The sequence below is a fragment of the Dendrobates tinctorius genome, unplaced genomic scaffold (genome assembly GCF_039654945.1).
Source record: "Dendrobates tinctorius isolate UK_male_01 unplaced genomic scaffold, ASM3965494v1 ptg000058l, whole genome shotgun sequence".
Lineage (NCBI taxonomy): Eukaryota > Metazoa > Chordata > Amphibia > Anura > Dendrobatidae > Dendrobates > Dendrobates tinctorius.
Genome location: NW_027361726.1, coordinates 21,968,883 through 21,984,962, shown reverse-complemented (window position 1 = coordinate 21,984,962; position 16,080 = coordinate 21,968,883). Strand labels below are relative to the sequence as shown.

At 47.3% G+C, this 16,080-nt stretch overlaps 1 protein-coding gene across 7 annotated transcripts in view; it reads left to right on the top strand.

Annotated features, from left to right (window-relative positions):
- Positions 1-16,080, top strand: part of SLC24A4 (solute carrier family 24 member 4) — a 106,884-nt gene that overhangs the window by 56,749 nt on the left and 34,055 nt on the right. For 6 of the 7 annotated variants that reach the window (XM_073578139.1, XM_073578134.1, XM_073578136.1 and 3 more), the window contains one exon: positions 9,688-9,764. In XM_073578139.1, the coding sequence (XP_073434240.1) occupies positions 9,688-9,764 (77 nt within the window). Of the gene's footprint in view, positions 1-9,211; positions 9,540-9,687; positions 9,765-16,080 lie in introns of those variants that run through there. The other variant, XM_073578138.1, reaches the window with a different exon arrangement.

The following is a 16,080-nucleotide window of genomic DNA, read 5'->3' as shown; positions in this document are numbered from 1 at the left end:
TGTCTATGGGGCTGCATTATACTACAGAGTCTGCCTATGGGGGTGCAATAGAATAGAGGCTGCCTATGGGGCTCCATTATGCTACAGAGGCTGCCTATGGGGCTGCATTACACTACAGAGGCTTCATATGGGGCTGCATTATACTACAGAGGCTGCCTATGGGGCTACATTACACTACAGAGGCTGCCTATGGGGCTGCATTACACTACAGAGGCTGCCTATGGGGCTGCTTTACACTACAGAGGCTGTCTATGGGGCTGCATTATACTACAGAGGCTGCCTATGAGGCTGCATTATACTACAGAGGCTGTCTATGGGGCTGCATTATACTACAGAGGCTGCCTATGGGGGTGCATTATAATAGAGGCTGCCTATGGGGCTGCATTATACTACATAGGCTGCCTATGGGGTGCATTATACTACAGAGGCTGTCTATGGGGCTGTATTATACTACAGAGGCTGCCTATGGGGGTGTATTATACTTCAGAAGCTGCCTATGGGGGTGCATTATACTACAGAGGCTGTCTATGGGGCTGCATTATACTACAGAGTCTGCCTATGGGGGTGCAATATAATAGAGGCTGCCTATGGGGCTGCATTATGCTACAGAGGCTGCCTATGGGGCTGCATTACACTACAGAGGCTTCATATGGGGCTGCATTATACTACAGAGGCTGCCTATGGGGCTGCATTATACTACAGAGGCTGCCTATGGGCCTGCATTACACTACAGAGGCTGCCTATGGGGCTGCATTATACTACAGAGGCTGCCTATGGGGCTGCATTATACTACAGAGGCTGCCTATGAGGCTGCATTATACTACAGAGGCTGCCTATGGGGCTGCATTATACTACAGAGGCTGCCAATGGGGCTGCATTACACTACAGAGGCTGTCTATGGGGCTGCATTATACTACAGAGGCTGCCTATGGGGCTGCATTATACTACAGAGGCTGCCTATGGGGCTGCATTACTCTACAGAGGCTTCCTATGGGCCTGCATTATACTACAGAGGCTGCCTATGGGGCTGCATTATACTACAGAGGCTGCCTATGGGGCTGCATTACACTACAGAGGCTGCCTATGGGGCTGCATTATACTACATAGGCTGTCTATGGGGCTGCATTATACTACAGAGGCTGCCTATGGGGGTGCATTATAATAGAGGCTGCCTATCGGGCTGCATTATACTACAGAGGCTGCCTATGAGGCTGCATTACAATACAGAGGCTTACTATGGGGCTGCATTATACTACAGAGGCTGCCTATGGGGGTGCATTATAATAGAGGCTGCCTATGTGGCTGCATTACACTACAGAGGCTTCCTATGGGGCTGCATTATACTACAGAGGCTGCCTATGGGGCTGCATTATACTACAGAGGCTGCCTATGGGGCTGCATTATCCTACAGAGGCTGCCTATGGGGCTGCATTATACTACAGAGGCTGTCTATGGGGGTGCATTATAATAGAGGCTGCCTATGGGGCTGCATTACACTACAGAGGCTTCCTATGGGGCTGCATTATACTACAGAGGCTTCCTATGGGGCTGCATTATACTACAGAGGCTGCCTATGGGGCTGCATTATACTACAGAGGCTGCCTATGGGGCTGCATTATACTACAGAGGCTGCCTATGGGGCTGCATTATCCTACAGAGGCTGCCTATGGGGGTGCATTATAATACAGAGGCTGCCTATGGGGCTGCATTATAAATAGAGGCTGCCTATGGGGGTAAATTATAATACAGAGGCTGCCTATGGGGGTGCATTATACTACAGAGGCTGTCTATGGGGCTGCATTATAATAGAGGCTGCCTATGGGGCTGCATTATACTACAGAGGCTGCCTATGGGGCTGCATTATACTACAGAGGCTGCCTATGGGGGTGCATTATTATATAGAGGCTGCCTATGGGGCTGCATTATACTACAGAGGCTTCCTATAGGGCTGCATTATACTACAGAGGCTGTCTATGGTGCTGCATTATACTACAGAGGCTGCCTATGGGGCTGCATTACACTACAGAGGCTGCCTATGGGGCTGCATTATACTACAGAGGCTGCCTATGGGGGTGCATTATAATAGCGGCTGCCTATGGGGCTGCATTATACTACAGAGGATGCCTATGGGGCTGCATTACACTACAGAGGCTTCCTATGGGGCTGCATTATACTACAGAGGCTGCCTATGGGGCTGCATTATAGTACAGAGGCTGCCTATGGGGCTGCATTACACTACAGAGGCTGCCTATGGGGGTACATAATAATAGAGACTGCCTATGGGGCTGCATTATACTACAGAGGCTGCCTATGGGGATGTATTATACTACACAGGCTGCCTATCGGGCTACATTATACTACAGAGACTGCCTATGGGGGTGCATTATAATAGAGGCTGTCTATGGGGCTGTATTATACTACAGAGGCTGCCTATGGGGGTGCATTATACTACAAAGGCTTCCTATGGGGCTGCATTATACTACAGAGGCTGCCTACGGGGGTGCATTATACTACAGAGGCTGCCTATGGGGCTGCATTACACTACAGAGGCTGCCTATGGGGCTGCATTACACTACAGAGGCTGCCTATGGGGCTGCATTACACTACAGAGGCTGCCTATGGGGCTGCATTACACTACAGAGGCTGCCTATGGGGCTGCATTACACTACAGAGGCTGCCTATGGGGGTGCATTATACTACAGAGGCTGCCAATGGGGCTGCATTACACTACAGAGTCTGTCTATGGGGCTGCATTATACTACAGAGGCTGCCTATGGGGCTGCATTATACTACAGAGGCTGTCTATGGGGCTGCATTATACTACAGAGGCTGCCTATGGGGCTGCATTACTCTACAGAGGCTTCCTATGGGCCTGCATTATACTACAGAGGCTGCCTATGGGGCTGCATTATACTACAGAGGCTGCCTATGGGGCTGCATTACACTACAGAGGCTGCCTATGGGGCTGCATTATACTACAGAGGCTGTCTATGGGGCTGCATTATACTACAGAGGCTGCCTATGGGGGTGCATTATAATAGAGGCTGCCTATGGGGCTGCATTATACTACAGAGGCTGCCTATGAGGCTGCATTACAATACAGAGGCTTACTATGGGGCTGCATTATACTACAGAGGCTGCCTATGGGGGTGCATTATAATAGAGGCTGCCTATGGGGCTGCATTACACTACAGAGGCTTCCTATGGGGCTGCATTATACTACAGAGGCTGCCTATGGGGCTGCATTATACTACAGAGGCTGCCTATGGGGCTGCATTATCCTACAGAGGCTGCCTATGGGGCTGCATTATACTACAGAGGCTGTCTATGGGGGTGCATTATAATAGAGGCTGCCTATGGGGCTGCATTACACTACAGAGGCTTCCTATGGGGCTGCATTATACTACAGAGGCTTCCTATGGGGCTGCATTATACTACATAGGCTGCCTATGGGGCTGCATTATACTACAGAGGCTGCCTATGGGGCTGCATTATACTACAGAGGCTGCCTATGGGGCTGCATTATCCTACAGAGGCTGCCTATGGGGGTGCATTATAATACAGAGGCTGCCTATGGGGCTGCATTATAAATGGAGGCTGCCTATGGGGGTAAATTATAATACAGAGGCTGCCTATGGGGGTGCATTATACTACAGAGGCTGTCTATGGGGCTGCATTATAATAGAGGCTGCCTATGGGGCTGCATTATACTACAGAGGCTGCCTATGGGGCTGCATTATACTACAGAGGCTGCCTATGGGGGTGCATTATTATATAGAGGCTGCCTATGGGGCTGCATTATACTACAGAGGCTTCCTATAGGGCTGCATTATACTACAGAGGCTGTCTATGGTGCTGCATTATACTACAGAGGCTGCCTATGGGGCTGCATTACACTACAGAGGCTGCCTATGGGGCTGCATTATACTACAGAGGCTGCCTATGGGGGTGCATTATAATAGCGGCTGCCTATGGGGCTGCATTATACTACAGAGGATGCCTATGGGGCTGCATTACACTACAGAGGCTTCCTATGGGGCTGCATTATACTACAGAGGCTGCCTATGGGGCTGCATTATAGTACAGAGGCTGCCTATGGGGCTGCATTACACTACAGAGGCTGCCTATGGGGGTACATAATAATAGAGACTGCCTATGGGGCTGCATTATACTACAGAGGCTGCCTATGGGGATGCATTATACTACACAGGCTGCCTATCGGGCTACATTATACTACAGAGACTGCCTATGGGGGTGCATTATAATAGAGGCTGTCTATGGGGCTGTATTATACTACAGAGGCTGCCTATGGGGGTGCATTATACTACAAAGGCTTCCTATGGGGCTGCATTATACTACAGAGGCTGCCTATGGGGGTGCATTATACTACAGAGGCTGCCTATGGGGCTGCATTACACTACAGAGGCTGCCTATGGGGCTGCATTACACTACAGAGGCTGCCTATGGGGCTGCATTACACTACAGAGGCTGCCTATGGGGCTGCATTACACTACAGAGGCTGCCTATGGGGGTGCATTATACTACAGAGGCTGCCAATGGGGCTGCATTACACTACAGAGGCTGTCTATGGGGCTGCATTATACTACAGAGGCTGCCTATGGGGCTGCATTATACTACAGAGGCTGTCTATGGGGCTGCATTATACTACAGAGGCTGCCTATGGGGCTGCATTACTCTACAGAGGCTTCCTATGGGCCTGCATTATACTACAGAGGCTGCCTATGGGGCTGCATTATACTACAGAGGCTGCCTATGGGGCTGCATTACACTACAGAGGCTGCCTATGGGGCTGCATTATACTACAGAGGCTGTCTATGGGGCTGCATTATACTACAGAGGCTGCCTATGGGGGTGCATTATAATAGAGGCTGCCTATGGGGCTGCATTATACTACAGAGGCTGCCTATGAGGCTGCATTACAATACAGAGGCTTACTATGGGGCTGCATTATACTACAGAGGCTGCCTATGGGGGTGCATTATAATAGAGGCTGCCTATGGGGCTGCATTACACTACAGAGGCTTCCTATGGGGCTGCATTATACTACAGAGGCTGCCTATGGGGCTGCATTATACTACAGAGGCTGCCTATGGGGCTGCATTATCCTACAGAGGCTGCCTATGTGGCTGCATTATACTACAGAGGCTGTCTATGGGGGTGCATTATAATAGAGGCTGCCTATGGGGCTGCATTACACTACAGAGGCTTCCTATGGGGCTGCATTATACTACAGAGGCTTCCTATGGGGCTGCATTATACTACAGAGGCTTCCTATGGGGCTGCATTATACTACAGAGGCTGCCTATGGGGCTGCATTATACTACAGAGGCTGCCTATGGGGCTGCATTATACTACAGAGGCTGCCTATGGGGCTGCATTATCCTACAGAGGCTGCCTATGGGGGTGCATTATAATACAGAGGCTGCCTATGGGGCTGCATTATAAATAGAGGCTGCCTATGGGGGTAAATTATAATACAGAGGCTGCCTATGGGGGTGCATTATAATACTGAGGCTGCCTATGGGGGTGCATTATAATACAGAGGCTGCCTATGGGGGTGCATTATAATACATAGGCTGACTATGGGGGTGCATTATAATATAAAGTCTGCCTATGGGGGTGCATTTTCAGTAACAGCGCAGTCATCTGCTGAGGTTCTCCACTATTAGGGTGCATCACCCAGTTGTAATCAAGGTTACCTGGTTAGGGGCCCACTCAGAAGCTTCACGCCCCCCTGAACCAAAATCCTAGCTACGCCTCTGGGTACAGGATAATGATGTTGACTCTTGGGGTACAGGAGAGTGACGCTGATACTTGTGATTCAGAAGAATGACTGACACTTGGGGTACAGGAGAATCATACTGACACTTGGGGTACAGGATATTGATGCTGACATTTGGGATACAGGATAGTGACATTGACACTTGGGGTGCTGGATAATGATACTGACTCTTGGGGTACAGGATAATACTGACACTTGGGGTACAGGAGAATGATACTGACTCTTGGGTATAGGATAATGATGCTGACACTTGGGGTACAGGAGAATGATACTGACACTTGTGGTACAGGATAATGATGCTGACAATTGTGGTACAGGAGAATGACGTTAATTGGGGTACAGGAGAATGATGCTGACACATGGGGTACAGGCGTTTGATACTAACACTTGAACTACAGGAGAATTATACTGACAGATGGGGTACAGGATAAAGATGCTGACAGTTGGGGTACAGGATAATGACCCTGACTATTGGGGTACAGGATAATGATACTGACACTTGGGATGTAGGATAATGATGCTGACACTTGGGGTGTAGGATAATGATGTGATACTTGGGGTACAGGAGAATGATGCTGACACTCGGGGTACATGAGTTTGATACTAACACTTGGGCTACAGGAGAATTATACTGACAGTTGGGGTACAGGATAATGATGCTGACAGTTGGGGTACAGGAGAATGATACTGACACTTGTGGTACAAGATAATGATGCTGACAATTGTGGTACAGGAGAATGACGTTAATAATTGGGGTACAGGAGAATGATGCTGACACATGGGGTACAGGCGTTTGATACTAACACTTGGGCTACAGGAGAATTATACTGACAGATGGGGTACAGAATAAAGACGCTGACAGTTGGGGTACAGGATAATGTTGCTGACTATTGGGGTACAGGATAATGATGCCAACTATTGGGGTACAAGAGAATGATGCTGACACTCGGGGTACAGGAGTTTGATACTAACACTTTGGCTACAGGAGAATTATACTGACAATTGGGGTACAGGATAATGATGCTGACAGTTGGGGTACAGGATAATGATGCTGACACTTGGGGTACAGGAGAATGATACTGACACTTGGAGTAAAATAGGATAATGATGCTGACACTTGGGATATAATAGGGGTACAGGAGAATGATGCTGACACTCAGGGTACAGGAGTTTGATACTAACACTTGGGCTACAGAAGAATTATATGGACAGTTGGGGTACAGGATAATGACGCTGACAGTTGGGGTACAGGATAATGACGCAGACTGTTGGGGTACAGAAGAATGACTGACACTTGGGGTACAGGAGAAGGGCAGCACGGTGGCTCAGTGGTTAGCGCTGCAGCCTTGCAGCTCTGGAGTCCTGGGTTCGAATCCCACCAAGGACAACATCTGCAAGGAGTTTGTATGTTCTCCCCGTGTTTGCGTGGGTTTCCTCCGGGCACTCCGGTTTCCTCCCACATTCTAAAGACATACTGATAGGGAATTTAGATTGTGAGCCCCATCGGGGACAGTGATGAAAATGTGTGCAAAAACTGTAAAGCGCTGCGGAATATGTTAGCGCTATATAAAAATAAAGATTATTATTATATACTGACATTTGGTGTACAGGATAGTGACATTGACACTTTGGGTGCTGGATAATGATACTGACTCTTGGGGTACAGGAGAATGATACTGACTCTTGGGTATAGGATAATGATGCTGACACTTGGGGTACAGGATAATGACGCTGACTATTGGGGTACAGGATAATGATGCTGACTATTGGGGTACAGGATAATGATACTGACACTTGGGATGTAGGATAATGATGCTGACACTTGGGGTATAGGAAAATGATGCTGACACTTGGGGTATAGGAAAATGATGCTGACACTCGGGGTACAGGAGTTTGATACTAACACTTGGGCTACAGGAGACTTATACTGACAATTGGGGTACAGGATAATGATGCTGACAGTTGGGGTACAGGATAATGACACTGACACTTGGGGTACAGGATAATGATGCTGACAATTGTGGTACAGGAGAATGACGTTAATAATTGGGGTACAGGAGAATGATGCTGACACATGGGGTACAGGCGTTTGATACTAACACTTGAGCTACAGGAGAATTATACTGACAGATGGGGTACAGGATAAAGATGCTGACAGTTGGGGGACAGGATAATGCTAACTATTGGGGTACAGGAGTTTGATACTAACACTTGGGCTACAGGAGAATTATACTGACAATTGGGGTACAAGATAATGATGCTGACAGTTGGGGTACAGGATAATGATACTGACACTTGGGGTACAGGAGAATGATACTGACACTTGGAGTAAAATAGGATAATGATGCTGACACTTGGGGTATAATAGGGGTACAGGAGAATGATGCTGACACTCAGGGTACAGGAGTTTGATACTAACACTTGGGCTACAGAAGAATTATACGGACAGTTGGGGTACAGAATAATGACTCTTGACAGTTGGGGTACAAGATAATGACACTGACAGTTGGGGTACAGGATAATGACGCTGACAGTTGGGGTACAGGATAATGATGCTGACAGTTGGGGTACAGGATAATGATGCTGACAGTTGGGGTACAGGATAATGATGCTGACAGTTGGGGTACAGGATAATGACGCAGACTGTTGGGGTACAGGATAATGATACTGACATTTGGGGTACAGGAGAATGACGCTGACTATTGGGGTATAGGATAATGGCGCTGACAGTTGGGGTACAGGATAATGACGCAGACTATTGGGGTACAGGATAATGATGCTGACACTTGGGGTACAGGATAATGATGCTGACAGTTGGGGCACAGGATAATAATGCTGACAGTTGGAGTACAGGATAATGAAGCAGACTATTGGGGTACAGGATAATGATAGACAGTTGGGGTACAGGATAATGATGCTGACAGTTGGGGTACAGGATAATGATACTGACACTTGGGGTACAGGATAATGATGCTGACAGTTGTGGTACAGGATAATGACGCTGACAATTGGGGTACAGGATAATGACGCTGACAGTTGGGGTACAGGATAATTACACTGACACTTGGGGTACAGTATATATGGCCTATACATAACATATAAAGTCTGCAGGTTGTGTGGACTCGGGTAATGTTGGGATGTTTTCTGTCCCTCATGAGCTGCGCTCGGTGTGGTTCCTGCTGTGATCTGTCATTCTGCAGCTACCTCCTATAGTAATGAGGCTCAGTCCCTTCACCTCGTTACCGATCAGCAGCCTTTTAGATCTGACACATATAATACTGGCAATTATTAGCTTGTTTCTACCACCTGCAGAGATGGCTCCTGCATCATGTTCGCTCCACCTGTGGGAATGTGGAATGAAAAGTATTCATTCCAATTATCAATCAACACACATGATGGGATTTGTAGTGCTACATTGTTCTGAGACTGCATCACATATGATTGGCTTAGATGCATAGTTTAGCAGGCAGAATCATGCAAGGAAGGCTTAGGTACCATCAGCTCAGCAAACTGTATCATACATGATGTATTATTCTCCAGAGCTGCATTCACTGCACTATGGTTGTTATTGGAAACAGTCAGCAAGCTTGTTGACCTCCCAGTTTATATGAACTCCTATAATGCAAGAGGCAGTTAATTATCTTTCTAGTAAATGACTTCTGGTGTAAAATTGACACTTCCTAGAGGCAAAAGCTAGGGAATCCTGGAAGATTTCAGATCTAAAGGCTCAAAATAGGTAAACTTTCTATTTCTTGTTGCACATTGTTTCTTCTGTATTTTAATTTTTTTTTTTTACTTTCATCCTCTTCTACTTATTTTACTTTTATTTTTATCATCCAGCCAGCAGATCAGTAATTTTATTTTGTTTTTTTTTTGCTTTGCAGCAATTAACGAGTTTCCGGATGATCTTTTTACCATCAAAGAACGTCAGAAGGGAGCCGTCCTGCTGCACATCTTCTGCGTAAGTTTGTCTTCTTGGACATAAAAAAGGGTTAAATATGGTGACCGGTGATACTGTGTAACATGGATCTGTGTCCAGTAGTGCATCCACTGTATCTCTGCCTGCAGTCAGTGGATGGAGAGATACTTGTCCTGACCTAATGCTGATTGTGAGTGTTTGTTCCAATGGTTTTTAGGCTAGAAAATCCTATCACAGTGTAAGGCTACTTTCACACATCAGTTTTTTGCCATCAGGCAGGATCCGGCTATTTTTAGAAAAAACGGATCCGGCATAAATTTTGGAGAACTGTAGAAACGGATCCGTTTTTTTGCTGGATCCGTCTAGCAGGTTATATCTGTTTCCTGGGGGCTGGCCAATTGGATCTGAGCATGCGCAGACTTAAAAAAACGGATCCGGTGGCTGGATCCGTCTTTTTCTGGATCCGGCGCATTCCGGCGCCCATAAACTTTCATTGTAGCAAAAAGCTGGAAGCGCCGGATCTGGCGCTTCCGGCTTTTTCGCCGGAGACAAAAAACGTTACAGTAGCTGTTTTTTCCAGACGCCGGAATGAGACAAGTAGCCGGATCCGGCAAACAACAGATGAAACGCAATGCCATCCGGCGCGATCCGGCGCTAATGCAAGTCAATGGAGAAAAACTGGATCCGGCATTGCATTTTGCCGGATCCGGTTTTACAAAAAAAAGCCAGATCGCGCCTGACGGCAAAAAACTGATGTGTGAAAGAGGCCTAACAGTGCAGGAAAATGTATCACTCTGGTAACAGTCTATAAACAAGCACTTTCTCCAGACTCCTGCTGGAAACCCTGCCTTGTCCTTCAACCATAGAGGATGGCAGGTGTAGAACAGCACCAGGAAGATGTATCTTCTAGGAATCAGAAGCTGTGTGTCTACTGCAAAGTGTGTCTTGTCACTCAGCTTCTCCAGTGCTTACTGACTGAACAGGAGAGGAAAACCCCAAGAATATAATGTTCCGTCACTTTAAGAGCTGACTGACATTGCGGTACCTGCATTTGTTATGCAGACGAGAACCCAGGTGACGGCTCAGCTCTGAAAAGTTGATCATGAGCGATTGGTATTCTCATGAGTCGTCTCGATGTTCTATCTAGATGAATGCGGCTGAGTCTGAAAAGAGAAACTGTGTGAGAATAATGACTGGAGCGAGATGAATTGCTCTTATATCATTACAGACAAATTATAATCTGCACTGCTCGCAGGAATCTGCAGTCAGGGGAAATTATCGTCATCTGCAGATATGTGATGTCATCAGTGTTATCTATAGATATGGGATGCCTCCGGTGTCATGTATAGATGTGGGACGTCACCGGTGTCCTCCATAGATGTGAGATGTCTCCAGTGTCATGTATAGATGTGGGACGTCTCCGGTTTCATGTATAGATGTGGGACGTCACCGGTGTCCTCATAGATGTGGGATGTCTCCGGTGTCATGTATAGATGTGGGACGTCACCGGTGTCCTCCATAGATATGGGATGTCTCCGGTGTCATGTATAGATGTGGGACGTCACCGGTGTCCTCCATAGATGTGGGATGGCTCCGGTGTCATATATAGATGTGGGACGTCACCGGTGTCCTCCATAGATATGGGATGTCTCCGGTGTCATATATAGATGTGGGACGTCACCGGTGTCCTCCATAGATATGGGATGTCTCCGGTGTCATGTATAGATGTGGGACGTCACCGGTGTCCTCCATAGATGTGAGATGTCTCCGGTGTCATGTATAGATGTGGGACGTCACCGGTGTCCTCCATAGATGTGGGATGTCTCCGGTTTCATGTATAGATGTGGAACGTCACCGGTGTCCTCCATAGATATGGGATGTCTCCAGTGTCATATATAGATGTGGGATGTCACGGTGTCTTCCATAGATATGGGATGTCTCCGGTGTCATGTATAGATGTGGGACGTCACCGGTGTCCTCCATAGATATGGGATGTCTCCGGTTTCATGTATAGATGTGGGACGTCACCGGTGTCCTCCATAGATATGGGATGTCTCCGGTTTCATGTATAGATGTGGGACGTCACCGGTGTCCTCATAGATATGGGATGTCTCCGGTGTCATGTATAGATGTGGGACGTCACCGGTGTCCTCCATAGATGTGGGATGTCTCCGGTGTCATGTATAGATGTGGGATGTCACCGGTGTCCTCCATAGATATGGGATGTCTCCAGTGTCATGTATAGATGTGGGACGTCACCGGTGTCCTCATAGATGTGGGATGCTTCCGGTGTCCTCATAGATGTGGGATGCTTCCGGTGTCATGTATAGATGTGGGATGTCACCGGTGTCCTCCATAGATATGGGATGTCTCCGGTGTCATGTATAGATGTGAGATGTCACCGGTGTCCTCCATAGATATGGGATGTCTCCGGTGTCATGTATAGATGTGGGATGCCTCCGGTGTCATGTATAGATGTGGGATGTTACTGGTGTCCTCCATTGATATGGGATGTCTCCGGTGTCATATATAGATGTGAGATGTCACCGGTGTCCTCATAGATGTGGGATGCCTCCGGTGTCATGTATATATGTGGGACGTCTCCAGTGTCCCCCATAGATATGGGATGTCACGGGTGGCATGTATAGATGTGGGACATTTCGGTGTCATGTATAAATGTGGGACGTCACCGCTGTCATATATGGATTGGCAATGTCACTGATGATTGCACGTTAATTCTCACGACAAGCAGACAAAGAATTTCACAGGATTATTTCTCCTGCAGAGACAATGATCTAAATCCTTAAGTAATAATCTGCCCCAGAGACACTGATACACAGAGATATAATAGTCAGCTGATATAGGGGCCTCGTGTTATGTAGTTTCTAAGACTTTCATGTGCCATACTGTAGGCAAATTCAGTGTATCTAAGCCTGTCTGCTGAGCATCTGTATTTAATGTGATACTGTCTTTGCTGCCATGTATCTAATCCTCTTATGTATCATACTGTCAGCTGAGCTGCTTTATCTAGTCTAATATTGTGTGATTCTATCTGCTGAGCCATGAATCTAATCCGTTCTTGTGATACTGTCTGCTGAGCTGTGTATCCAATCCTATCCTGTGTGATACTTTCTGCTGAGTTGTGTATCTAACCCTCTCCTGTTCGATACTCTCCGCTGAGCCGTGTATCTAACCCATCATTCTGTCAGCTAAGCTGCTGTATCTAATCTAATATTGTGTGATACTATCTGCTGAGCCATGTTTTTAATCATTTCTTGTGTGATACTGTCTGCTGAGCCGTGTATCTAATCCTATCCAGTGTGATATTGTCTGCTGAGCCGTGTATCTAATCCTATCCAGTGTGATACTGACTGTTGAGCCGTTTATCCAATCCTATCCTATGTGATACTTTCTGCTGAGTTGTGTATCTAACCCTCTTTTGTGTGATACATTCCTCTGAGCCGTGTATCTAACACTCACCTGTGTGATGCTTTCCGTTGAGCCATGTATCTAACTCTTTCCTGTTCAATTCTCTCTGCTGAGCCGTGTATCTAACCCTCTCCTGTGTGATACTGTCCACTGAGCCGTGTATCTAACACTCTCCTGTGTGGTACTCTCCGCTGAGCTGTGTATCTAACCCTCTGTTGTGTGATACTCTCCGCTGAACCATGTATCTAACTCTCTCCTGTGTGATACTCTCCCATGAGTCGTGTATCTTATCCTCTCTGCTTTGATACTCTCCGCTGAGCCATGTATCTAACTCTCTCCTGTTCAATACTCTCCGCTTAGCCATGTATCTACTCCTATCATGTATGATACTGTCTGCTGAGCCGTATATCTAATCCTATCCTGTGTGATACTGTCTGCTGAGCCGTGTATCTAATCCTATCCTGTGTGATACTGTCTACTGAGCCGTGTATCTAATCCTATTCTGTGTGATACTGTCTACTGAGCCGTGTATCTAACTCACTCTCGTGTGATACTCTCCGCTGTGCCATGTATCTAATCCTCTCCTGTGTGATACTCTCCACTGAGCCGTGTATCTAACTCTCTCCTGTTCAGTACTCTCCGCTGAGCCATGTATCTAACCCTCTCCTGTGTGATACTCTCCGCTGAGCCGTGTATCTAACCCTTTGTTGTGTGATACTCTCCGCTGAGCCATGTATCTACCACTCTCCCGTGTGATACTCTCCGATGAGCCGTGTATCTAATCCTCTCCCCTGTGATACTCTCCGGTGAGCATGTATCTAACTTTCTCCTGTTCAACACTCTCCGCTTAGCCTTGTATCTAACCCTCTCCTGTGTGATACTCTCCGCTGAGCCATGTATCTAACCCTTTGCTGTGTGATACTCTCCGCTGAGCCATGTATCTACCTCTCTCCTGTTTGATACTCTCCGGTGAGCATGTATCTAACTTTCTCCTGTTCAACACTCTCTGCTGAGCCATGTATCTAACCCTCTCTCTTGTCATACACTCTGCTGAGACGTGTATCTAATCCTCTCCTGTGTGAAACTCTCCGCTGAGCCATGTATCTAACCCTCTCCTGTGTGATACTCTGCTGACCCACGTATCTAACCCTCTCTTGTGTGATATTCTCCGCTGAGCCGTGTATCTAATCCTCTCCTGTGTGATACTCTCCGCTGAGATGTGTATCTAATCCTCTCCTGTGTGAAACTCTCCGCTGAGCCATGTATCTAACACTCTCCTGTTCAATACTCTCCGCTTAGCCATGTATCTACTCCTATCATGTATGATACTGTCTGCTGAGCCGTGTATCTAATCCTATCCTGTGTGATACTGTCTACTGAGCCATGTATCTAACTCTCTCCTGTGTGATACTCTCCGATGAGCTGTGTATCTAATCCTCTCCCCTGTGATACTCTTCACTGAGCCGTGTATCTAAGTCATTCTCGTGTGATGCTCTCCGCTGTGCCATGTATCTAATCCTCTCCTGTGTGATACTCTCCGCTGAGCCATGTATCTAACGCTCTTCTGTGTGATACTCTCCGCTGAGCCGTGTATCTAATCCTCTCTTGTGTGATACTCTCCACTGTGCCGTGTATCTAATCCTCTCCTGTGTGATACTCTCCGCTGAGCCGTGTATCTAAGCCTCTCTTGTGTGATACTCTCCACTGTGCCATGTATCTAATCCTCTCCTGTGTGATACTCTCCGCTGAGCCGTGTATCTAAGCCTCTCTTGTGTGATACTGTCTGCTGAGCCATGTATCTAATCCTCTTTTGTGTGATACTCTCCGATGAGCCATGTATCTAACTCTCTCCTGTTCAGTACTCTCCGCTGAGCCATGTATCTAACCCTCTTCTGTGTGATACTCTCCGCTGAGACGTGTAGCTAACCCTCTGCTGTGTGATACTCTCCACTGTGCCATGTATCTAATCCTCTCCTGTGTGATACTCTCCGATGAGCCATGTATCTAACTCTCTCCTGTTCAGTACTCTCCGCTGAGCCATGTATCTAATCCTCTCCTGTGTGATACTCTCCGATGAGCCGTGTATCTAACTCTCTCCTGTTCAGTACTCTCCGCTGAGCCATGTATCTAACCCTCTCCTGTGTGATACTCTCCGCTGAGCCATGTATCTAATCCTCTCTGATTTGATACTCTCCGCTGAGACGTGTATCTAATCCTCTCTGATTTGATACTCTCCGCTGAGACGTGTATCTAATCCTCTCCGGTGTGATACTCTCCGCTGAGCCGTGTATCTAATCCTCTCTGATTTGATACTCTCCGCTGAGCCGTGTATCTAATCCTCTCTGATTTGATACTCTCCGCTGAGACGTGTATCTAATCCTCTCTGATTTGATACTCTCCGCTGAGACGTGTATCTAATCCTCTCCGGTGTGATACTCTCCGCTGAGCCGTGTATCTAATCCTCTCTGATTTGATACTCTCCGCTGAGATGTGTATCTAATCCTCTCTGATTTGATACTCTCCGCTGAGACGTGTATCTAATCCTCTCCGGTGTGATACTCTCCGCTGAGCCGTGTATCTAGCCCTCTCTGGTGTGATACTCTCCGCTGAGCCGTGTATCTAATCCTCTCCGATTTGATACTCTCCGCTGAGCCGTGTATCTAGCCCTCTCTGGTGTGATACTCTCTGCTGAGCCGTGTATCTAATCCTCTCCGATTTGATACTCTCCGCTGAGCCGTGTATCTAGCCCTCTCTGGTGTGATACTCTCCGCTGAGCCGTGTATCTAATCCTCTCCGATTTGATACTCTCCGCTGAGCCGTGTATCTAGCCCTCTCTGGTGTGATACTCTCCGCTGAGCCGTGTATCTAATCCTCTCCGATTTGATACTCTCCGCTGAGCCGTGTATCTAGCCCTCTCTGGTGTGATACT